The sequence below is a fragment of the Parasteatoda tepidariorum genome, chromosome 2 (genome assembly GCF_043381705.1).
Source record: "Parasteatoda tepidariorum isolate YZ-2023 chromosome 2, CAS_Ptep_4.0, whole genome shotgun sequence".
In the NCBI taxonomy this organism is placed as follows: domain Eukaryota; kingdom Metazoa; phylum Arthropoda; class Arachnida; order Araneae; family Theridiidae; genus Parasteatoda; species Parasteatoda tepidariorum.
Genome location: NC_092205.1, coordinates 26012844 through 26038928, shown reverse-complemented (window position 1 = coordinate 26038928; position 26085 = coordinate 26012844). Strand labels below are relative to the sequence as shown.

Here is a 26085-nt window from a genome sequence, read left to right as displayed (position 1 = left end):
AGCTAATTTGGAAAGAGTCTTAATCTTAAAATTTGCCATTGAACAAAATTACAGGTAACAGATCAGATAAAAATGTCATTTACATTACATTAAAATACTTATTAGATTAAAATACTTATTTTCATTTATTGAAATCTCACTTCTAAAAAAAATAATGTGAGAAAATTATGATGCATAAAATACATTTTAATTTAAATATCTTGAATCCATTTGTTTGTGCTACCTAGTCTGGAGAGCTTTGGCCCCAAGTCGGGCAAAGTCTAGCACCACCCTTGCCACTATCCAGTACTCCTTAGTTGTTGACCTTAAGCTTATAGAACATGTCGTAACTCTCTTATACATACATAGATGGCAGCATCAAAATTGTGCAACTAATCTAGTACTCCCTATTTCTCAAGCTAGATGACATCACTAGATCAACAAATTAAGCAGCATTCCTTGATTTCCTTAACAGAAACACAACTAAAGCTACAAAAAGCCAGTGAATTTAACTAGGATATAAAAAAAAGAGGCCTACTCCAGATTTCTCATTAAGAATAAGATAATTTTACCAGAGTGTAATTATTATTTAAACAATGTATTAATTTTTTTAATGCATATCTGCCAACATTTGAAAAATAAAACAGAGATTTTACTAACCGACCCAATTTTGGGTTTATGACTCCCAAGGTTAGCCTGACCATAAGGGGATTCTAACCCGTGATCAGTCTATCACTGAGAATATATATTTTATGTCAGCATTGGGGTCAGTGCAAGCTGGATGCAGAATTTGTATTGACCAGTTGTCGCTGCGATTCGTACCTGAGTTCACCTCATTAGAAGGCGAGCTCTCTATCCCCTGAGCCATCACGGCTCGACATTAACAGTTAACACTCGACATACTTCTGTACAGGCAATAGCACCATCTATTGAGGAATAAGATAAGTATTTTGCCAACAGTGGATATTTTATCACCCCAAATTTTTTTTTTCTAAGTTCTTCAACAAATACTGAGAAATTTGAGAATATACAGGTAAACAGGAGATAGTCGTAAACTACAAGAGTCTTCGTTAAAAAAATAAAAAAAAAGGAGACTTGGCAGGTATGTAAATGGAATATGAAAAAAAGGCAGTGTTTTTAAGAGATGATAGTTAATTTTTACAAAAAGGAAAATGTGGGTTCATCAAAGGAGAGGCAAGGTGGACCCTTCTTTTAAAAATGCCCCCTCTACTCACTGGATTTGCAGTTAACGCCTTATGATACCTCTCCGCTCCTGGAAACACAATGCATGCTTTCGCTGAGAGGGCTAAGGGGGGATATTTCGGTATCAAGATCTGCAGCACCAACTACAATCACCAAGGTGCCAAATAGAATTTAAACTTGCTTTTTTTTTTATTTTCTTTTAAAAAGACATGTAGATGTTTGCCTGGGAGTGGCTATGAGTTTACACCTTTTGAGTTGGTCCCCTTCAGTGACTTTTTTTTTTTTTTAATTTCTCACAGGAAGCTATGAAGACTTGGCAATTATTCTGTTACTGATCACTTTATATATTTTATTTCATCTCCTTCTGCAACAAATGGCGAATAACCAGTGTCCAGCACTTCTCATTAATCAATTAAAAATTTTAAAATTTTTATTTGATTCCATTAACTTGTACTTTAGATTTTCATTTGATTCTTAAGATTTTGATATACTTAAGCACTTAAATAGCATTTTAATACGTAAATCATTATTTTTTTATACTTTGCTTTTCAAAGAAAAGAGAGGTATTAAGCAAAATTGTAGAAGTTGTTTTTAATACATATAATAAAGTTTAACTTTAGTATTTTGTTTAATAAATTACATTAGCTCTATAAAATGTTAAAACTGAAGGTAGTTTGAATGAGATGTTGTAACTTATACACTTAAACTAAAACTTAGAGATGTTGTCATAATATAATTTGACACGATAACAAAATAATTTTAGACAAAATCTTAGCAACAATATCAAATTTTTCAAAATAAATTGAAATCGAGAAAAAAATTATAAATTTTACTTTCATAAATAAATTATAAAAACAAAAACATCAAATGTCAATCGTATCATTTCTAAGAAAGTACTATACACACCAAAGAAGATGATTATTATTATTATCGAAGAATAGAATAATAAAAATGTCTTACCTGAACTACTCAAGTACAAATCGTAACGAAATAAAACAATGGGCAAGATATTTACAAAGAATTAAACAGTTTCCACCACATTCTTTGCACAAAAAGCGGTTACGACACAGACCATAACAATGTCCAAACACTCCAATCAGCATAAAAGAAGGTGACAGTTGATCACAGACGAAATCGAGATAGAAAATTTCATTTCGGATTCCCGATATAAAATGAAAATTTTCTTTAGGCACTTATTTACCTATAAATTATTCAAATAAATTAACAAACATACCATGAGTGCAAAGAACTTTAATGACGTCAAATTGAAATTCAAGGGTAGGGAGCGCAGGGAGGAAAAGGAAACCACAAAAAAAAGAGAAAAAAATGGGGATGAGGTACATTGAAGACAAACAATTTGCAAATCATAAAAAGAATTTAAAAGCATTTTGGTAGTTTAACTTTATTTAGAAAAATAAACGGAAATTTATAATTATTTTGTTGATTTCCTAAATATGTTTTATAGTTTATTATTATTTTTAAAACTTTTGATTTCTTCTCGAGTTGAACTTGAAGCAAATCATTTTGACGAAAATGACGCAGAATCGAAATACATGGTTGGCTGATTTGTAATTTTTTTGTTAATTCTGCTTTAGTGACTATTTTAAGTACCATACATTCTGACCTATATGTTCTGTCTACGAATATGCTTCTGAAAAAATACGATCGCTTTTGCAGCAATGGAAACGTCTCCACACCGTGCTCACGATTCGCTTGCGCCAACCAACGTAGACATACAACATAACGTAAAAAAACGATGTCGTAACTTTGATCTCAGCACAATCGGCAATTATTCTCCCTCCCTTAATAATTGTGGCTTGATATTTTTATGACTTGAGAGTGTTCCAGGGAGAAATAATCCCCCTCAAAATCCCTCTCTTTACTTCTCGCTTTAGAACTTTTCACTGCTCTAATAAATTTAATATAACTCTTCTCTAATGTGCAGTGCTTTCCACTTATGGCAACATTTCGCATGCTCGCCATTAGCGTGTGGAAAGTGATAAAAGAAGGAAGTACGTTAGTTTCAATCTTGATATTCATATAGATTAGAAACTATTAAGTTAGGAAACTATATGGAACTGAAAACTTCATTGAACATAGTTCGAGGAAAAGCGTCATGAAAATTTAAAAAATTAGTTTTGACTATTAAATACGAAAAATTTTATGAAGGGGGAAATATCGTAGCAAAATAGGGGTAGCAACTGGGGTCAAGATATCTCCCCAGTTGACTTATCGAATGCTGCTATCACATATGCTAACAAGCCTATTTTAAGGCAGCGGGTTGTACTTTTTCTTGCTTTCCAGTGGCACCATCTATAGCCAAGAATTCGATAACTCCCACACACATACGTTTCAGCCCGTTTTACAGGAAGGGTACATTCAAAAACCACCCATCCGCAGATCGTAATTTTGATCAATCGTTTGATCGTAATTCACGATCAATCTCCGATCCAGTATCCCCAGAGGTATTGATGTGTTATGGGAACTTGGAGGACTTCGTCAAATGTAGAGTGCACCAGCCACCATTTTGCACACGGGGAATTTTCAACCGGCAGTGATCGAACTCACGAAATCTTGAACATGGTCCCAACGCCCTACCAATCAGGCTATACCACCCCCTTCTCTAATAGCAGATGGGTTTGTCGTTTCAGCAAACTAGTCATTGCAACCAAATGCACGTGTTTTATGCAGTGACTGTAAGAAAAGATAAAATGAATTGCAGTAGCAGTTTTGGACGTCATTTGTAACACTGAATGCTGATTTCAATAGTGTCTAGTACCCTATAGGGAGAGAAAGGGTTTTAATCAACATTTTAAGACTACAGGAAAATATGGTGAAAAGATGTTTATTTTCACTTTTCTGTATTGATATTAGAATTAAAAATATTTCCCATTTCTCCATATAAAATTGCATACTCAAACAACAGAAAAATGTTTTTTGTTTTAAAAAAAATACGTTCTTAAAGTGAAAGTCAGTAATTTTTAACTGCCAATAAAAATATAATTTTCTAATTTTAATAATAGAATTTTGACGTTAACTTGTTGTTGTTGATTTACGTCGCACTAGAGCTGCACAATGGGCTATTGGTGACGGTCTGGGAAACATCCCTGAGGATGATCCGAAGACATGCCATCACAATTTTGATCCTCTGCAGAGGGGATGGCACCCCCGCTTCGGTAGCTCAACGACCTGCACGCGAAGTCGAGCACTTTACGGTAGCACAGTTTCACGAGGACCAATACCGCACACCCTCGGTCACTACGCAGGCTGATGCTTGACTTCGGTGATCTGGAGAGAACCGTGTCTTAACGATCAGTCCACTGCGGGACGACGTTAACTTGGAAAACTGATGTCGTAGCAGATATGATATCCCATAATATACTATACTCATTACATTGAGCTTTTGCTCTAAATTTGTGAGTTAACTTTTTTGCTGTATAAAGGTTTCAACTCTTCGCCAAAGATTGGGGAATAGTGAGAAGTTTTTGTTTAACTTACCAAATTTCTGTAGTATTGCAATGATTTTTTAAGATGGTAGATTAAATTTCCATAACAAAAACCTTATTCAAAATTTTCTTAACAGTGCAAATTTTGGATGTGTCTAAAGGCTTGGTTTCTTTCAGATCAGATATCTTTGTCTACCAAGCGTTAAATCTTCACAAGGGCATAGCAGAAGGCAAGATGACTCAATTTCGATTTCTAAGAAACCATAGAGTCAGCAAATCATTAAGTCCAACTCAGAAATACCTCGTCGTCACAGAAACGTCGGCGTCAGCTGGAAATCAGCGTTAACCTCTGATTGGTCCATTTGTGAGCTTGACAGCATACGTCATCAGACGCTCATCTTGAATGAAAATTGCCGTCCAACTCAACTACAGTTAGATTACAGCGTGACGTTAACGATGGAAGCAATGGCGGATAACAACAACCAACAGCGCATTGAAATCAGCCAAGATTTTGATTTCGAGGAGAAATTAATCTCTGAAATAAAAAAGCGACCTAATTTGTATAATGTAAGATCTAAATCTTACAAAGATTTAGTGCTTAAGAACAATCTATGGTTAGAGATTGAAAAAGAGACAGGAATTGCAGGTTAGTACAAGTTTGCTATTATATACTTGCAAGCATATGTTATTTATCTTTATAACAGCAAATATGTATTTCTATTATAAGAAGATCCCTTTTTCTAAATATATATTACTTAGAAATTTATTTAATTATGCGTATGTAATTGTATCTACATGAGATTGGAACCGGTCTGATTATCCATTAAATAGTAAGACATTTAGGGTTTATTGGTAATTTACTTTAGTTTTTATATAAGAGATCTGAAGAACTTAAATTAATAGTAAAATTTTACTATGATAATTATAATCTAAATATTTGTATGAGCAAATCATAAAACATTTTAGGTATATTTATGTACCGTGATCTGTCGCGCCAACTACAATCGTCAAAGTGCCAAATAGATTTTAAAAGTGCAATTTTTATTTTTTTATTTTAGAAAAATATGTAGATGTTTGCCCGTGGTTTGCTAATTATACCTTTCGAGTTTGTCCTTTTCTGTGATATTTTTCTTAGTTTCTAGAGGGACATTACCTTGAAGCTACCAAAACTTGGCGATTATTCTGACACAGATCAGGAGATACAGAAATATCCACTTGTATTTATTTACTTCAGTTTTTATAAGAGGTCTAAAAAACTTAAGTTAATAGTAAGGATAAATAAAATTTTACTATGATAATTATAATTTAAATATTTATAAAATAAAATCCTAAAATATTTTGAACTATTTTATTGTAGTAAAAATTGTTTTATATTAATACTCAATACATATGCATGGAATGGAGATGCATCATTTTCGAATGCTAAAAAGCTGTCGAAAAAGAAGAAGCAAAATTAATTTCGGACATCTTTTTTCAACATTAAAAAAGTCCATATTCAATAATTGCATTAAGATTTAACTTTGCTGCTCTTATTTGCATTCTTAAAAATTAATTGCATGAGTTTAAAGCTTAGTTAAACTTTGTTACCCATCATATTTTCTTAACTTTTATACTTTTTTTACCTACTATATTTTTGTAATCTATTATATTTTATTGTCTTTAGTTGATACGTTAAAGAAAAGGTGGAAAACAATAAGAGATTATTACGTCAGAAATAAAAAGAAACTTCCTACTGGTTCTGCAGCAAAACGAAAATGCATTGATATGCAAAGAATGGACTCTTTAAGGTTTTTAGAAGGAACATACATATTGAAAAATGAGTAAGAATTTTTAATGAAAATGTTAGTTACACAAAATAACTTTTATGGGATAAATAATCTCAGTGATTAGTACTATATATTTTCGATTTTTTCTTTTTGCAAGTTAGTTTTTAACGAAGAAAAATATAGGTGACAATCAGAATAAACCTGAAAATTTAAAATTTCTGAAGTAGCCAATGATCGATACACTCTAAAAGCTTAGCAACCACTTTTTTCTAAAACCTAATAGATCTGTGACTGATATCGATACGCTCTTTTAATTTTAGAGCCACTACATGCAAACTTTTTCGGCTTATATTAAATTCAATTTAAAAGAAATCATATAAAAAATAATCAACTGCTATAAAATGGTACTTTTCCATCATACCGGCGCAAATCGCCAAGCAGAGTTTTTAGTTACAGCACACGGTGAACCCATGTGCCTTTACGGATACTTCTTTTAGAGCGACAAGATAAAAGGCTGCAACGCTATTCAATTTCATCTCCAATGTACAATTTCATTTTATGATTCTTATCACAAGTTGTTATTTCAGCCAAAACTTCTTTCTCTTGAAAGACTCTGACCTCAAAGTTTCGGACAAATCCCAAATTTTTAATCGCTTTTTGCGTTAATTTTTCATATTAAGACAAAGGCGTGACTGATAAAAAAAATTGGCGCGACTTGCTTTGAAAATGTGGAGACAAAAGTTACCAGCGACGATATTCAGTTTGGCATTGGTTGCATCATTATTGGCGCCTTTATCACCTGCGCCAGTATAACGGAAAAGTAACCAAAAAAATGTTAGTTGAACAAAATTTTGAGCTGGGTTAGTTGACATTTTAACGAAAATTGTGTAGATTAGCCTTGGAATGATAGTTTCAAAGAAATTACATTCACTTCCATCAAGCACCTGTTTTACAATTTTATGTTTTATTAAAATATTCCTTAATTTCAGAACGCTCTCTAATGTCCGGGCATCAACGTCATCAGAAAATCAGCATGATATAGGACTGATTGCCGAAGGCGATAATGAGAGTATCTGCTATGAAGATGATGATACTCCACAAGACACAGACACAGATCAGAGTTTGGAGCTTATAGAAGAGGGAAATTATGTTTCTTTTGAAGAAACGAGCAAACCCGGTAACTCCTTTTACAACCAATCTAGTACTAGGCAAAAGGTTAGCAAAAAAGAACGTTACTGGCAGGAACTGCAAGCTTCAAGGAAAGAAAGAACAGAAATTTTAAAGTCCTTGTTAAAAGAGAAAGAAGATGAAATAGATGTTTTTTTTAAGTCTATTGCCATGACTGTAAAGTCTTTTCCAGAAAGACTGCAAGTTGACGCAAAAAGAAAAATTGCTAATATGATATTCGATCTTGAAGAAGAAAACATTAATAATTGATACTTTGTTACAATTATTATGCATAATATATATGGATATAGATATATATATGGAGAAAGAGATGTATATTAATAAAACCTTCATAATTGATAAAAAAAAATATGAATACTGTATTTTATGTAAACCAAAACTTAAATCTTTTGCTGGCAGTTCTGTTTTCTAAAATTCAATGATATTAAAACAATCCTATCTAGTTGATACAATTTGATTTTTAACCGAATATTAAGCATAAAAGATTTTTTTTACAATGTGATTAATAAATTCCTCTTTTAGGGTGTGGTTAAGTTTTGTTTTCAGTTTGATTAGGGTGTAATAATGAAGGATTTTATTCAGAAATAATAATAAAACATAAAAGTTCCTTTCGTTATTTCATTAAAAAAAATCAATTCAATCAAAAATGGACTGAACGTTTTGTTAAACTTTTAAATTATAATTTCCCATTAAATGTATATAAAATCGCATAAAGGAAAAATCTTGTCTCAATTATACCCATTTAGTTTTCTACTGATATAAATACAGTTCATATGTAATATAGTTTTTTCTAAGAAGATTTGTAATATGTTATAATTCTTGTAAATTGAATTTAAATTTAATTACAAATATAATTATGTGTTGTTCATACTAATCAAGAAGATTGTATAAAAATAATTCAGAAATTTATAGTATAATAAGGTGAAAATTGAGTAAAATTAATTATGAATTATATAATACAATGGACACTTCTTTAAAAATAAGCAATTTGTAAATTAAGATTTATGAAGAAAAATATTGAAAATAGAGCAAATATCAGGTGGGTATATTTTTTAGCATAGAATAGTAGGAATTTATTGCAGACATTAAATTGATTATTTACAGTATTTATTATTATACAGAAGCGTTCAATTATTTTTTAAATGAAAATTGCAAGATTCCTATTAAGCCCTCTTGACTTTCCCTGCTTGCCATTTTAAGGAACCATCTTTACTACTGAAATATTTTGCAAAATTTTCTCTTATGAGTTTAGCTTTAAAAGAAGCATGATTGTTGTTACAAGCGGCAGGTTTCAATAAGTTCTTTTTGGGCAGCTGCAAACTTTTTTTCTTCCCCTGTTCCTTCGGCCAAGCTACATTTCTACGACGAAGCATATTGTGCAGGATGCAACAGGCTAAAATTAACTTATTTACCATAGTAATTTTGCATGCAATTGGCTTAAAAAAAACTCTAAAATATTGGCATAAAATACCAAAAGCATTTTCTGATGTTCTTCTTGCCCTGCAATGCCGATAATTATAAGCCGATTTCTCCTCATCGCGCAGGGCTTGAGATTCAGGGTAGGGCTTCATCATATTGCAGGTTAAAGCAAATGCCGCATCACCTACGAACACATGCGGACTTAGAATTTTGGTATGTGGGAGACATTTCGGTTCAGGAAGTTTAATTACTCCTAACTCTATATTCTTCTTTAAATTAGAGTTTTGAAAGATAGTACTATCGCCTTCTTTTCCGTATGAACCCACATCTACTGAAAGGAAACAATAACGAGCATCTACTAATGCCAGCAAAACAGTAGAAAAATAATCTTTGTAACAGAAATACGCACTGCCACTTTTTTTCGGGCACACAATTTTAATATGTTTTCCATCAATAGCACCACAACAATTGGGATAATTCCACAATCTAAAAAATTCTTTTTCAATGTTCTTAAACATTTCTTCTGTAGGTTGTGGCATATATAAGGGCATGGCGTTCTTTATTATACTGTCTAAAACTTCTTCAATAATATGGCTAATCCAGGTATGACAGATACGATAAGTGAAAGCTAAAGATCGAAAGGATTCTCCTGTTGCAAGGTACCTGAAATTGAATGATATATTTTAAGCATAATAAAAAATCATTAGTTTAAAGATCTATTTTTAGAGTGAAGAATTAAAAAAATTGTAGTGAGATATCGAATTTAAGTAATTTTCTACTTTTTTTTCCTAGAAAGCTAGAAAATACAAAAATAACAAAGCATGGCATCTCCCTCATGCAATGCAATATATCTCTCTCCATCCAGGCATTCTAAAAAAATTATGAGAGTTTTCAAATTTCAATTAGAGATCTGTGCCGGAGGCTAATACAAGTTATATTTGTTTCCTAGTCGTTAATAAAGTTTGCTCTATTACCTCAGTAATAAAAATTTTTACTTATTTTTAGCATAAAAAATCTACCAAGTACAAAATTAAAAAATATATAAATATTTTAAAAACAAGAATTTGAAAAAGGACAAATTGTACATGATTATATCATTTGAAATATGGCAGAGATTTCCGTATCGTGATCTGTAGCAGAATATCACCAAGTCTTGGCAACTTCCGGGTAGTGGCCCGCAAGAAACTAAGAATAAAAATCACAAAAAGCGCTCAACATGTGAGGTATAACTAGAAACCAAAACTGGGCAAACATCTACATGCTTTTGTTTTTAAATTTTCAAGTTTAAAATCTATTTGGCATCTTGGTGATTGCAATTGGCGGGACAGATAAAGATATGGAAATATCCCCAAAATATGTATTTTTACGATTTTTTGCGAAATTTAACTAAAAAAATATTTTGCTTCATAAATTATTAAAGCGTTATTAAAACAGAAAAATTCATAAATGTTATAAAATATTTTATAAGTATCGAGCTAATAGATATTATGCATATTTAATGCTATGAAACAATAACAAATAATAATAAATCAATTCTTACTCAAGTGTTAGGCATAGTTTCTCTTCCTTTGAAATCGGCTGTCTTCTTCGATTATAGGCACGACTTGTTATATCGCACTCAACAATGCCGTACAATTCTTTGAAAAGCTCTGGCGAAAGACGGAAGTACTGACGGAATTTTTCGTCATTGAAAAATAAATGTCTCCTAATCAGTATAGCATAAGTACCTTCAGTAGCTCTATTTGTGAAGATTTCATCAACTTTTTCATTTTTAAGGAAGACATTAAACATAGCTTCTTCCTCCTCTTCTTCCTCCTCTTCTTCATCATTCAGAAAAGCTATAATATGTTCTTTCTTGGACAAGGTCATTTTTTTTGGTCAACAATAACACAAAGTTATGGGATCGAGCTACAAAATCAAAAAAATATTTGTTTACGTTATTAACGCATGCGCAATGAGAGATAATGTCTGCTTTGGAACGACTGCTCACGCTGAGCTAACAAACCAGTATTTCTTGGCGTCATGGTAACGCCAACTTAACGCTGACGCCCAGATAAGGCGCTAGTTCTAAGAAACCAGGTCTTGAGCTAACAAACCAGTATTTCGTTGGCGTCAGAGTGACGTTGACGTCCCGCTGACGCCCAGATAAGGCGTTTGTCCTAAGAAACCAGACCTTAAGTGACCTTCCATTCAAGTGTCCTTGATTTAGTCTGAAATTTTCGAATAATAAATTGGTTGCACAAATGTACTCTTCTTGTCTTGAGGGTAATGAAGCAAAAATTAAAAATATTCAATTTTGGTATTTAAGTTACTTTCAATGCAAAATATAAGTAAAGAGTTCAAAATGATCAGCCTGTTGCTTAATACAGATGCATGCATAGTTGTAATTCTGGAAGTTTTCAATTTCAAATTAAAGTGCTTTTTAAATCCAAAACAAGTTTGACCATCATTAGATAAATTATAATAAATGCACCACACTCATACAATGTGTTTCAGCTCTGGGAAAAAATGAAAAATAATTCAATCAATAAAAGCTTTCTATGAAGATTCTAAATGGGTAAAATAAGTCTCTGGCAAAATTATTAGACGCACTAAGAGATTCTATGTAAAATCTTAATTATCAGGTGATACTATAGTTTTATTGTTTATACATCACCGAAACAGGTTTCACTAGTTCGTGTATCAATTGGTTGAATTAAACAATATATAATATAAATTCAACAATTGACTAAATTAAACGATATATTATATAAATAATTATTATATCAGGTATTATATTAGTACATTATAATAATTAGACCCACTGTAGAGTTTTAATACTTGCATGTTTTGCACGAGCTTATAGGCAATACTTTGTACTTAAACATACATGTAATGGGTTTGTATTCAGGAAATTTTTTACTACACTTCCTACTTGTATTTATTTTTAACGTATTGCATTACGATGTTAACCAATTGATACACGAACGTAAACAAATGCATACCGTTTACAGCCTCTTAAAAATAATAAAGCTGTATAGTATTACCGGATAATTAAGATTTTACATGGAATCTTATAGTGCGTCTATTAATTTGACCAGGGACAGCGTATATATTTAAATGTGTTGTATTTTGAAAGAAAGAAAAAAAAAAGAGCGATTTTTTTAATGACCCACTTAAATTTCTGTTCTTGCAATTCTGTAAAATTGTTTCTTACAAAGACTAATTGAAAGATATATCAGGGCATGTAGCCGAATCTTTCAACAAAAAATAAGCACCTTTTAAGCACTATATACATTAACAAAATGCAAAATAATTTTCAAAGACTTTACATGATCACGATAAAAGAAGTTTTTGACAAAGAACTATTTTCTTGATTATATTAGCCATTAGAAAATGATCAAGAGGTGTTTCGGTTCGATATCAGAGGGGGGGGGGATGAAGCTTGAAATTGAGTCTGCTTGCGAAATGCAGCAGAGTAAAAGAATCTTACTGAACCCAGCTCAGCAAACGCACATGTGGACTCGCGAAGAATTTCATCAAACATGTAAAATGATTGGCGCTTTCATATGGTATTCACCGACTGGTAGCCGAAATAGATTGTGGTTGAATGAATTCTGAAAGCGTTGAACAGAACAATGTAAAAAGCACACTTTTGCTTAATATGAGACAGAAATCGACATGGTACAGAAAAAAAATTCCATTTGGAAAAGGGAAAATTAAGCACTTTTTAAAAACACCCAATGGCAGGGTATCTGCTACATTTAAGATTTTCAAATTCATGACTAATTCCAAGAATTTTTCATGACTTACCAAGTAAGTTACTATTTTCTCCGACAAAAACAACAAATTTAAAAAAGCATTGTTTGAAATGATAGGTATAACAAAAACTGTTATACTATGCATCTTCATACTTATAGATTTTAAATTTAAAAAAAGAGTAATGAAAGAGTTGAAGCAATAAACTAGCTGAAAAAAAAAACAAAAGCAAATAATATTTTTTTTTCTGTAGAATTATATTCTACAGATACTTTTCTTGAAACTTGATACTTTTCTTTCCTTCTCAGAAAGGAAATAAATACTCCTGATTTTCCTGTTCTCATTTCGGAATAAATAAAAAAAAATTCTGAAATCACAGAAATTAGAAAGATAATTCACTTTAGTAATGTTTTTTCTTTCATTTCTTGAAAGAACACCATAATTTTTAAAGAACATGATAAAAATATTTTATATTTGAATCAAATATGACTGTGAGTGGGGATTTCGTTAGATACTCGAAACACCATGAAATTGGAGGGGGTAAAATTCATTTCAAAAATTAGACTTTTTGACGGCCTAAATCCACGATTTTTTTAAAAAAAAAAATAGTTAAAAGCATGACATTTCATGAAAATTTTTGTGCAATACTGAAAGCCGCGTCTAACTTATGCACCCAAATGTTCATGAAAAAGATAAGAGCGACTGAGGATAAGGAGACAAGATATAAAATACCTATTTATATAAAAGCGATAAGAGCCCATTCAGACATTTTTGTTCAGCCTGAGATTAAGACCATGAGTATGACTCATGATTTTCATGTTAAACTACGAGCCTGACTAGTGATATTAAAGTTGGGCCTAAAATTTTCAACAAGAGTCAAACTCGTGAAAATAGTGCAAGTGGGAAATAGAACAATACAAGATCTTTCATACTATTTACCAACTAAATTTAATTCAAAATGAACATTTAATTTAAAGAAATAAATGCTGGATCAGGGTTGCCACTCAAATCTGGAAAAAAAATTCCCTGTGTTTTCCCTGNTTAGCATACATTTATAAGAGTGGGGAAAAGTATATGCATTTTTTAATAGTTTTTTGAATATGGCTCTTTGAAGACGAAAAAGCAGACGAAAAGCATAGACTTACAAAATGACTGATAACTAAATAACTAATCAAAATTTTTGAAAAAGAAAAAAAATACTTCTTCATTATGTCAAAACACAATTATGGGCCGAGTTTCGTGCCCGGGCGAGGCTTCTGGGGCGATATATTGTGATTACAGACACACACACACAGCTGCGTTTATTATTATGTATAGATGTATAGACTATGCGCTTTACTAACATTTTATTTCATTTTATTTTATATTTTAAGTTTTACTTCTTATTATATTCTTTACTTTGATTTATGCTTTATTTTACTTTGCTTTCAACTTTACGCCACTTTTTACCTTACACTTTAAATAAAGTGTACTTTACTTTATACTTTGCACTATACTTAATATGTTACGACTTACTTTACACTTTACTTGACTTTACGTTTGACTTTGCACAATTTTCACTTTGTATGTTATATTTTACACTCTGCTTTATATTTTGCGCTTTACTTTATTCCTTACGTTTTACGTTATTCTTTGCAATATACTTTACGCTTTACAATACTCTGCATTTTACTTAAGACTTTGTTGTTTAGTTTTACTTTACTTTAAGTTCTTCGCATTACTTTATCTCATACACGCATTACTTCCGATATGCTTTATTTTACTTTTTTCTTCATTTGCCCTTTAATTCGCCTTAATTTATTATTTACTTTATAAGCTTTTTGATTTATCGTTCATGCTTTACTTTATACTTTACGCTTTATTTTACTTTACTTCTCAAAAGTAATGTTCCAGTAACTAATAAAATAACTGATAACGCACAACAATATGCACACAAGAAATAGTGGACAGATGATTTAAAGGTGAAAATTATGTTGCAAATGAGAGAGTGATGACGTTGGAATTCTGGATACCCTGTATACTTCAACTCACCGAAGTTCTTCGCCAACGCCGGCATCAAGTTCGAATCATTGAATCAGCAATCCAGTACATAAAAGAGATCTGTGGTGCAAACCTACGTGAACAAAAAGGGTTAAAAACGCTACTGTTGCGAGTGAAAGGAAATCATCAAATGAACGGGGATGTACAACGATTTTATTATGCGAATTGGAATATTACAAAGTAATGTTTCTAAAGCTGAACGATTTTGTGGAAGATATATCCCAAGATCAATTTCGTTCAATTACTGAAGAGAAGTATACAGCATTGTTCTAATTATATTTTTAATAATACGCATATAAACGACAAATTTTTATCAATTGAAAAAGAAAACGGTTTCTTTTTTGGACGAAATGTGCATTACATTGACGAAAATGAAACATTATTTTCTACAAGCAGTAGTGATTTGATCAAAAATTATTTAACATGTTATATTTGTTCGCGTCGTTAAAATTATTATGTTACTAAACATATTGTTAAACTGCGTTACATGTTATTAAACAAGAGTTTTTTAAAGGTGATATTTTCTTAATGTAAACGCATATATATTGTAAATGAAGAATGGCAACAGCGGTTATTGTGATAGAAAAGTTGTAGAACGTCAATATGACGTATACGTGAATGTAGAAAGTTGCGAGTGCACTTATATTATCAATAAATATTTGTTTTTGTTTTCTATAAGGAATTTATTACTGTTAAACTAACTACATAAGAAGCCCACATTACCCACAAAAACATCAATAAAAGTATTATTTAAATATTTTATTGAAAAATTCGTCACCCACAATCGTATTTTAAATATAATATTTACGGTATTTTATATTCTCTATTTTTTTCTCTACTAAATCCGCAGTTTTCGAAAGGTAGTTAAATATTATAGAGTGACGTGCTTTTCGATTTTAGAAAAAAAAAATTTTTTTTGTGAAATTAACGTAAAAATGTTTTTTTTAAAACTTCATTCAAATTGGATTTCATCAGTTTAAATTATGTTGAAATTAAATTTAAAAAAGAATTAAAACAAAATCTGAAACCTGACAAATATAGACTTGTACTCTACAATACGAATCTAAGTGTATCTAAATTATCTAAAAATAAACAAACATTTTTTCTCTAAATTTAATGAAACAACTTCTTTATTTTCTATTTTGTTTTGCAAAAATGAATTATTTTTACAAGTAAATTACTGGCAGTCTTTCCCTAACTACAGAATTTTATTATACAAAAATGAATTATTTTTCATGCATCATGAATTATTTTTAAACATCATTAATGATGTTTTTTTTCGCAATAGCGTCTTGCAATATAATAACTATTTTTCAGGATTAAAATTTTTTATACCTTGTAAGCCTACATTTAAATTAAATATTAATTACCGCATCATTTAAATAGAAAATGAAAATAAACAGCTAATTTTTCGTCTCATTTTTCGAAAAATGAAATAAATTATCACTAAGTTAAAAAAAAAAATGAAACCTTATATTTAAGCAGAAACATTTTAATTAACGTGCATTAAGACTCCCTTACATGATTTTCTTCTTTTTGTTTTGATTATCCTTTTGTTTTGATTATTTGTTTGATTTCTTTTTGTTTTCATTATCAACACTGATAAATGTCAACATTTATCAGTGTTGAAATTTATTAGGAGGTGGGTGTAAAAAATACTCTTTTTCAATACCTTTTGCAGCAAATTATGATAGTGCAGACGATAATGATCATGGCAAAAATTGCAGATTCAATGTAAGTGGCAATTCTCCATCCACTAATTACATCCACTGTAAAGAAAAAGAAAAATCTATCAAAAGCGGTTCTTGTTTTTAGGCAAAATTATCATTTTAAATTGAAGATTTTTTTCATTGGCACTTTTATTGAAATAAATATTTATTAAAAATTGAATGTCGGGTTTGGAATTTAAATTTTAAAAAATGATTGTTTTTTTATTTTATCGCGGTGGGCGTTCTTTCCCCTAAACCACCATGGCGCACTAGTGTTAATTATTTTATATTTTATTTTATATCCATCGTTGAACAGCCGACCCAATTTTAAGGTTTAGGACTACTAATGTTCAACTCTGTAGCCTTGTAATTTTGAACCCAATCCAGAAGACAAGGGAACTCCTGGACCGAATGATAGGAGAAATTTGCATCGACTTTAGATGGAACTAACCCATATTTGAGTTACATGGAGAGGAAAACCATGAAAACCATCCGTGACGGCTAGGGGACTTTAACCCATGATCCACCACCACTGGGGACTTTTTACGTCAGCACTGTGGTTGGTGTAAGCCGGATGCGGAATTCGTATCCACCAGTCATTGCTGAGATAGGAGAAATTTGCATCAACTTTTGATGGAACTAACCCTTATTTGAGTTACATGGAGAGGAAAACCATGAAAATCACCCGTGACGGCTAGGGGACTTTAACCCATGATCCCCCACCACTGGGGACTTTTTACGTCAGCACTGTGGCCGGATGCGGAATTCGTATCCACCAACCATTGCTGAGATTCGAACCCGGTTCACCTAATTGGAAGGCGAATGCTCTGTCCCCTGACCCATCACTGCTCATTTGTGCTAATTATTAAATTTCACCATTTATATTCAACTTTCAAGGTATATTATTTTTTAATGATTTTAAATTGTTAGAGGGGACGTAAATCGTCTTGATATTGGCCACGTAATGGCTATTTAATATCTGTAATGTTTTTAATTAATTGGAAGTATTGCACAGCGAATGGCAATAGCGACATACATTTGAAAAACAAACTTAATATGTTGAAGATATTTTAACACACTGATACAATGTTTCAACATAAGACTATATAAAGCTATACAATTGTTTAAAAATAATGTTGAATTACGAATACATTCCAATTAGCACTATAAACATTCAAACCAAATTGTTCTTATACTCTGTTGCAAGAACCCCATTGCAGTATAGGATTTAAGTAATCATCCGCGGTTGCATATAGTACCGTTTTTATTTCATTATCAAATTATGCAAATATGCTTTCGAAACAGTAAAAAACCTTTTAAAATCTAAACATATGAGACAGAAATTTAATCCGTGCTATCTTTTACGATATATATCATAGAATTATTTAAAAAAGGCTATAGTTCCGTAGTCTTACTGGAATCATAGACTTGGCGACATACTTTGGGTAAATAAGATGAACATTCGTTCTTGAAAAAGAAACAACTACATAACGTTGCAAGATCATTGGGTTTGATTGGATCACTAAAGATGACCCGTCTGATGCTGATATATTCTTAACAAATCAACTCCGAGATAAAGAATTTGTACTTCTGTTTCAATGTAGAAGCAAATATTCGTCAAGAAATACATTTAGTATTCTTTCATTAGTTTCTTTAAATTCGAACACATATTTTGTTACGAATGTTATACGTTCGAACACATGTTAATTGATTATTCTTGTTAATAATTGTTATTATTATTAATTGAAAACATTAAAAAAGGAGGTTGTGCAACGTCCATCCAAGATCTGGCGAAATTGAGGTGGGAGTTTGGCATCCATTAGGCGTAAACTTAGATGCAAACAGGCTCTCTGTATAAAGTTGAGATAATTTTTTTTCTTAACTTACTACAGAGTATAGAGGCAACACCTCCAAGAAAAGAGTAGGCCTCTGCACGGGTTACCATAAATATCCCTTAGTAGTCCAAACGTAATGACATATTTCGTATTTTCAACCACTGCGCAGCTTAGTACCCTGAACGTAATAACATCTTATTTTTCATCTACTGCGCAGTTAACTTTGTCACATCTGTAAGAAACAACTTTTAAAAGAAAAACAAATCAATACTTTATTAAAATTTACACACACCGTTATTCTAAAAACTCAAAATCTATATCGTACACAAGAACTGCTGTTGCCAAAACATGGAATACTAAATACTGCTGTTGCCAAAACAAGGAATACTAAATATGTAATAAGAATATAATTAATGTTCACGTTCACACTTTTACACATCGGACTACTAAATTAATCCGTGCTGAGGCCTTTCTACTTCTAGGAGGTGTTGATAGAGGTGCCAGTAAATTCTTACATCCAAGTTGACTGAATCAAAAAAGACATAATAGTTATAAAATATAACACAGTGTACAAATCACCATCTTTGAAAATTATTATTAATAAATAAAGTAAAAATATTATGAAGAGGATTCTAAAATAGATAGAAGGTAAAATAGTAATTAACTTACATTCGCATTTATTAGATGCATATATGTACCCCCCTCTACAAACGCACACCTTCGAGAATCCATTGAAATGGCAACCTTCTGCATCATATCCACAATCACATCCTGTCAGAAATAAATAACAGGATTGATAATATTTAATGAGGGATAGTAAAAAATAGAAATTTTGAATAACAATTCACGGTTTGCTATTCTCTGATTGACTACGAAATGCAATTAAATTTTATTGCAATAAATAAACTGCGAAATACAATACGAAAATGCGTTCATTTTTAATAAAGCCTCCGAAAAATTCAGATTATACTTCATAAAATTCACTTAATACGAAATCTTGATTGGGATTGCTGTATACAATCAAGACTCCTCGAATATGATGTTGACAAAACTAAACTCAGTGGCGCGACAGTCCATAGAGGGCCAAGGCCTACTGTCATCTCAGTTTTCTTACTCCTTCTCAGTTTTCTTGAACTTGAGCTCTGGAGTGCAGGAGCCGGTTAAGTGGTCAGCCGAACGCGAAACCCCCAGTGTTTAGTTCCCAAGCATGCTTGGTACTCATTTATCGACCCACTGAAAGGATGATAGGCTGAGTCAACCTTTGCCCGGCCCGAGGACCGAGCCCAGGATCTGTGGCACAGGAGCGCGAGGCGCTACCACTCAGGCACCGGGCGTCAATATGATGTTGAACAACCCAAAAAATTGCGTGAAGGGCCACTTTATTCAGAGTTAACATCAAATTGAGTGTTCATAAAATATTTAAAGGGTGTAATTTAAATATGCGGGGAAGGTTTTCGACACTGTCTACTGTCATCTATCAAAAGGTACCTCAAGATAAAATCTAACTGAACTGCATAGAAATCGATGAATGGATACCACCAGTTAATTCACTGCTGTTTTTGCCAAAGGCCGGGAGAGCAGTATTAAGATACTGGTCTTTGAGTGCTATTAATGTGAGAGCTGTAATAGAATCATGGTTGTAGGCGTGATTGCTCCTGTGCTGCAATTATCAGTCGAGTGTGTACAGGTCCCCCTTGTGTGTGAACGAGACCGAGTAACAACAGCGGGAGGGGAACAATGTCGAAGTCACAAATAGCAAGTCAACTGTTCACTGTGGACCGTCCATAGGTGTGTTCAAATTGAAGCGGGAGTTTCAGTCGAGGTAGGCGTGCTCAAATCATGTCTAATTTATAAAAAAATGAGGGTGTAGACGGACTATCGACGATGTTAACCGTCATTTATTAAAAAGCTCGTCAAGTTAGCTTGTCATATATACTAGTAAATTGGAATTTAATAGTTGTAGGGGTAACTCACTGCAAATCTAAATTCTAAAAATTGATTAATCTCACACTAACATCTCACGAGAACTTCCCAAAACACCGATGTTGGTGCGCTTTGACTATAAGAAATTCCAGAAACGCGTGTAGCGTATCTACCACTACAAAATTACAATTCCAATTCACTAGTATATAAGACATGTTAACTCGATTCTATGATGAGGTACCTTTTCATAGATGAAGGTTGACATTGTGTAAACATCTAGCTCCACATTGGTGACCTACGGACGTGATATAATCACGAATACTTCGATGGATGGTCCGCATTGAACAATTGACTTGCTATTTGTGACTGCATCATCGTCCTCCTCGCATTGTTGCTTCTCAGTCTCATTTACACATAAAAGGTTTCTGCACACACTCGACTGCTAATAGCAACACAGGAGAGATCACACACACGCAACATGATCTTAATACAGCTTTTATGGCTAAAGCTCAAAACCCGGTAACCTTAATCCAGCTCTCCCCGCTTCTCTCACCAAAAAAAANAAAAAAAAAAAAAAAAAAAAAAAAAAAAAAAAAAAAAAAAAAAAAAAAAAAAAAAAAAAAAACAATCAACTAATGGCATCCGTTTATCGAATTCTATCACAGATATAATTCCGGTGGGGGAGTACTGTAGCGTATCTACCACTACGAAATTACAATTTACTAGTATATAAGACATGTTAACTCGATTCTATGATGGGGTACCTTTTCATAGATGAAGGTTGGCATTGTCTAAACATCGCGCTCCAAATAGAATATTTCATGTAGTTATTTTACATTCTGGAATGAGCTGGCGTGGCAAGAATTTTTCGATTTTCAACGCTGTTATTCGTCTACAGAAAATAAAATGCTCCGCTACATCTGAATGTCTGTTTTTAGTTGCGTAATACAGATGATTTTAAAATGTCTGAGGTTTTAAAATAAAATTATGCGTATCAACCGATTTCTTATTATCCGAATCTCTCGTATTAACCGAAATCTCGGGTAATAACCGATTTTATTATGTATAATTTCTACCCGATTCCGTTCTGTTAGTTTTAGCTCGAATTTGTATTAAGATTCTCTCTTGGATGCGCGTGTGTTATTTTAAGAATTAGTTTATATATTAATTTTTTGAATTGATGATTTTTGCTTCATATTGGGCTGTAAAAATAACTTTTATAACTGACTTATATATATATATCTTATTGTAATTGCAAATTTTAGTTTTATTGAAAAACAAAAATATGCAGTGTAAAAGAATATTGTAGTGAAACACTAGATGCAAGAGTTATGTACTGTTTCTAACTACATTACTTTGGTGTAAAGTAGTTGCTACCTTATTTGGTGTTAACACACTGAAATATTTTTACTGTATATCTTTGGTTCTTGCTAAATTGGAACTTCTAGTCCAAGAGTTATCTATGATGGTGTTCCGCTGCACTACTTAGGTGTAAAGTAGTTGCCTGAATTTTTGAAGTTGAGATACGTTAAAATTTTTTGCAGTGTTGCAATTTTGTATTATTTTTAAAAAAAAATAATATTGATGTTTCATTAAAATATTTAGGCTAAAAAAAAATTTTAAAAGCCAGATGCGTCGATATAAAGTGATTATACATATAGAATCTCACCAAAACTTTTCTTTGAACAATCAAATAAAAAAAACCATAAGGCGGGATTTTTTTCATCTTAAATTAATTACGATACACATAAGATCAGGTAACCATAATAGAGTCATACTTACTTTCACATTGATCGTAAGGATTTTGAGCATACTTTGAGTAACACAAACACTTCTTTTTATTATTTTCGAATTCACAGGAGATAGCTAGGATTCCACAATAACAGTCTGTTAAAAAAAAAAAAGAAAAAAAATTATTATTTTTTTTACCATTCTTTAAACATATTTGCTTCGACACATTACGACGAGCTCAAAATTTTCACACTGATGTACAGGATGGCCTGAACCATACCACTTATCACGTTTAAATTTTCATCAGCCAAAATTCACTGGTAATTTGAAATATTTAAAATATCTAAGTACTTAATATACATTTGAAATATTTGAACAAGGAAAAATAGTTATTCAGCTACTTGTTTTACTTTTTGGCGATAATAATTGTGTAGAAAGTACTGAAAAGCAATTATTTTCGCAAGATTTGCAAATGATACGATTTAGGAAACCGGTTGCCTAGTTCGTACAATCTTCTCCCTAAATCATACTAGTCAAAAAAATAAATAAATAATGAGTTATTGTGATAAAGTGAATACGTAGACCATATGTAACCCAAAACAATTACATTTTAGAGCTTACATTGGATTGTTCGGAAAGTAATTTTATCCATTCGGAAAATGGGTGTTGCCCGCATCCATTAATGCTTTTATTGTTTTTTCCTCAGCTTAAATTGACGTGGACCATCTTCGTTTATCCTAATTGAAATTTTACAGGACTGTAAAATTTGCAAATCAGATTTGATAGTGTGTACTGGCAGTGCTGGTCAAATCTGTCGTGGCTTAAAGTCCTCATGTTGGTTGCAGTGTGGAAGTTTGGAGAGAAAGGTACCAGCTCAGGTATTGTCCACGCTATCTGATCAGGGTCAAAATTACGTGGAAACCTTACCATAGCCTTTAAAAGATCGAGCCCTGAAAATGGGGCTTGGTCATGCTTGGGTGATGATGCTCCCTGTAGTATGGTATTTACCCCATCAATTTAAAATTCTCGAACTATTAATCGAATATTATTCTTTTTATTCCATTATTTTCTGTGTTTATTTTTCTATTTAGTATGGTAATTTCAACTTAAAAAAAAAGTTTTATAAGTTTCACTCTGAAGAACAAAGCAAATAGTTGAGTTGAACACCCAAACTCACACTTTTGATTTTTAATATCAAGAGATTTTGTGAACGGAAGTTAAAATTTAGAAGCAGAAAAAATTAACATAAAACAGTGTTCTTATTATAAAAGTTTCACTAATGATTTACTTGCTTTTATCGTCGCTTCCCTAATTTTTTTAGGTCCTAATCAAATTAAAGGTCTATAAAGATCTAAAGAATGTTAAAGCATTTGTTAAATTGCGCATATGTAGAATAAATATTGAATAATAAATAAAATAATTCTTACGTTCACACCTGCCATTGTTTTGAGCATAATCAACACTACAGTCACAAACTTTTTCTCCATAAACATTATAGCGACATCCATTTGAACCGAATCCACAGTCACATTCTAAAACAAAATAAATTCATGTAAATTATTTTAATTTGTCAAATTATTGAAATTCATAAAAAAATGCAGTTTCATTGTCCTTAGCAAATGATCTTTATTTAAGTGTACCATATTAGAAATTGAATTATAATAACGCAGTGATTAAGGTACTAAGCAGTTATAATGAAGAGACAGAGTTCTTTCTCTGGGGGAGACCAAATAGCAGTCTATCTAGGAAGTAAATGAGGTTGGTGTGCAATGCAGCTAATACAGATAACGTTGCCACCACCATGCCGTTGGTCTCGAAAATGTGAAGCTTTTACCTCAAAGATCTTCTTTGTTGACAAATGCAGTGTTCATACTCGTGTGTGACTCGGAGCGTTGTGTCAATAATTGCGAGCAATCGTAGCGAGTTTCTGTTTATGATAATTTTTTACTTTACAACTGTTGCGGTTCAGGGGATAGAGTATTCGCCTCAAAATGAGATGACACAGGTTCAAATCCCAGCGTTGGCTGGTTGATACCAATTCCGCTCCGAGCTCGTACCTACCACAGTGCTGACGCAAAATATCTTCAATAGTTGACGGATTATGGGTTAGAATCCTCTTGCCGTTGGGCTAATTATGAGAGTTTCTCGTGGTTTTCATCTCCATGTAACGAAAATGTGTATTGGTTCCATCAGAAAGTTCTACACGAGGTCTAGTTTATCCCAATGCTTGATTCAGGAGTTCCCTTGTCTTCTGGGTTGGTACCAAAATTCCAAGGCTACGGAGTTGAACATTGCTAGTCGTAAACTCTAAATTATGACCACTGTTCATCGTAGGTTATAAAAGAAAAGAATTTCTTTTTACTCGAAATCACCTCTCTATTAATTTCACATCGTTTAATATTTTAATAGGTGTTCTTTTTTCAGCCTCTGTATAGTTTTGATTATAACTAACATTTGTAAAAAGTGATTAACATATACGAAGAGGCCATCAACCTCGATAGGCTTCCATCAGATTCGCTGCGCGGAAAGAATCAGAATGCCTATCTAACCACTGTTTAGTAAAAGGGTTAGGAGGTGCGCAATGGGATGCGTGATGAGGTGCGCAATGATGTGCGTGCGCATAAAGTGGGAAATATGCTTCCTGCTATATTGAAAATATAATACAGCTGAAAACAAACATTTTGTAATTGAGAACTTTTGGTTTTTAGGTGTAAAACAACGGGAAAACACCGATACACTCAGGCCATTTCGTACTCGATTGTAAACAATTTACTGACGAATCCCTAAGTATCCCGTAATCGGTGTTTTCGAAATTGAAAATATTTTAAGAATGGTGCGAATGCACCTGAGCTTGGTGTAAGAATTCTCATTAATTGGTATTTAGATTTAACTACACCCTATAAAGTGTATTTGAGAGGTCGATTTCACGTAACTGGAAATAATGTTTTTCTTCACTTTATTTTTTGGGTTGTTTAATACACAATTCGCATAGGCACTGCACCACAGTTTTTTCAAAGCTGATTTTTCGTTTCTTAATTACTTCAATTTGTATCTAAAATTCTCTAATGTTCGTATTATTTTGACTTTGTTCTCAACAAGGATTCTGAAAATATATATCAAAGGCGGTTATTATAGAATACCTCGTGGGAATCACAAGAAATTTACGTACTTACCCGGTTCATAAAAGCTATCATTTTTCAATCCAAGTAACAGTGCATTTTTGGAATCGTTTTTAGGTGCATACGATCCGTCTTCATTCTGTTCATCTAAAATATCAGTAACATTTTTAGCTTGAACATAAACTTGGTTAAAAAAGATTAACAGTCAAAAAGAGTGTGACAAATATGTAGCACACTACCATCTTCCAGATTTTCATTTTAAAAGCATAAATACAAATTGAATTCATTACTAAATTCATGCAAACAATCTATCTATCTATATTATATAAAACGCTTATACGTACGTATGTATCAATAAAACCGATGATATTTCTATTCTCGCGTTGACAACAGTTTACATTTTTAATTGTAGGCGTTTTGTACAAATATCTAAGCTTTTTTTTGTATTTATCCACATAATTAAGAAGTTGTGAACTCATTACATAAACACAATAGTATTTGTCTTCGATTCTCAACGAATTCTAACCGAATATGGGTGTGCCACATCTCCGATTTTCGCCGAGAAAAAAACGGTTGGTTGGTTTTGAGTTCTGAAATAGTTCCTTTTCATTGGCAGAAATGAGAAGTGTTATGCTATTGCTGCAATATTTTGAGTTGAGCTCTTTTTACTATTCCACGCTTTGTTAGATTATTAGATGTCGTTTTACTATTTCATGTTTTAAGTTAAATTTTATTAGAATTTTATTATGAATCTTAATAATCTGCGTACGATATGTAACAATCTACGAAGAAGAGAAAGCCGCTCTACTGAAACTCCAGAAGAGAATACAATTAGAAATACTACAGAACGAGTTTTGTGGTTGAATACTGACATTTAGAAATGTGTACATAAAAAAATAATATTTGGAGGTTAAGAGTTGCCTCAGAAAAATTTGAATTGTTGACATTTTATTTAACAACGGAAACAATTGAATTGTATTGTTGACATC

General features: G+C 32.1%; 3 protein-coding genes across 5 annotated transcripts in view; 1 reads left to right on the top strand and 2 right to left on the bottom strand.

Annotated features, from left to right (window-relative positions):
• The window catches only part of LOC107445413 (uncharacterized), a 50111-nt gene that overhangs the window by 2402 nt on the left and 21624 nt on the right, over positions 1 to 26085 (bottom strand). For 2 of the 3 annotated variants that reach the window (XM_071177339.1, XM_071177342.1), the window contains exons 2-7: positions 25151 to 25243; positions 23405 to 23509; positions 22029 to 22133; positions 18993 to 19094; positions 16452 to 16548; positions 14771 to 14852 (exon numbers count right to left, since the gene is read on the bottom strand). In XM_071177339.1, the coding sequence (XP_071033440.1) occupies positions 14795 to 14852; positions 16452 to 16548; positions 18993 to 19094; positions 22029 to 22133; positions 23405 to 23509; positions 25151 to 25243 (560 nt within the window). In that variant the 3' untranslated portion in view covers positions 14771 to 14794. The remainder of the gene's footprint in view (positions 1 to 14770; positions 14853 to 16451; positions 16549 to 18992; positions 19095 to 22028; positions 22134 to 23404; positions 23510 to 25150; positions 25244 to 26085) is intronic. The other variant, XM_071177341.1, reaches the window with a different exon arrangement.
• LOC107441308 (uncharacterized) lies at positions 4949 to 7947 on the top strand. Its single transcript, XM_043056605.2, has 3 exons — positions 4949 to 5274; positions 6292 to 6448; positions 7384 to 7947. The coding sequence occupies exons 1-3, from the start codon at positions 5085 to 5087 to the stop codon at positions 7829 to 7831; spliced, it is 795 nt and encodes a 264-aa protein (XP_042912539.1). The 5' UTR covers positions 4949 to 5084; the 3' UTR covers positions 7832 to 7947.
• On the bottom strand, positions 8627 to 11177 carry LOC122272682 (uncharacterized). The gene is made up of 2 exons (XM_043056606.2): positions 10542 to 11177; positions 8627 to 9664 (listed from the first exon to the last, which is right to left on the bottom strand). The coding sequence occupies exons 1-2, from the start codon at positions 10868 to 10870 to the stop codon at positions 8746 to 8748; spliced, it is 1248 nt and encodes a 415-aa protein (XP_042912540.2). The 5' UTR covers positions 10871 to 11177; the 3' UTR covers positions 8627 to 8745.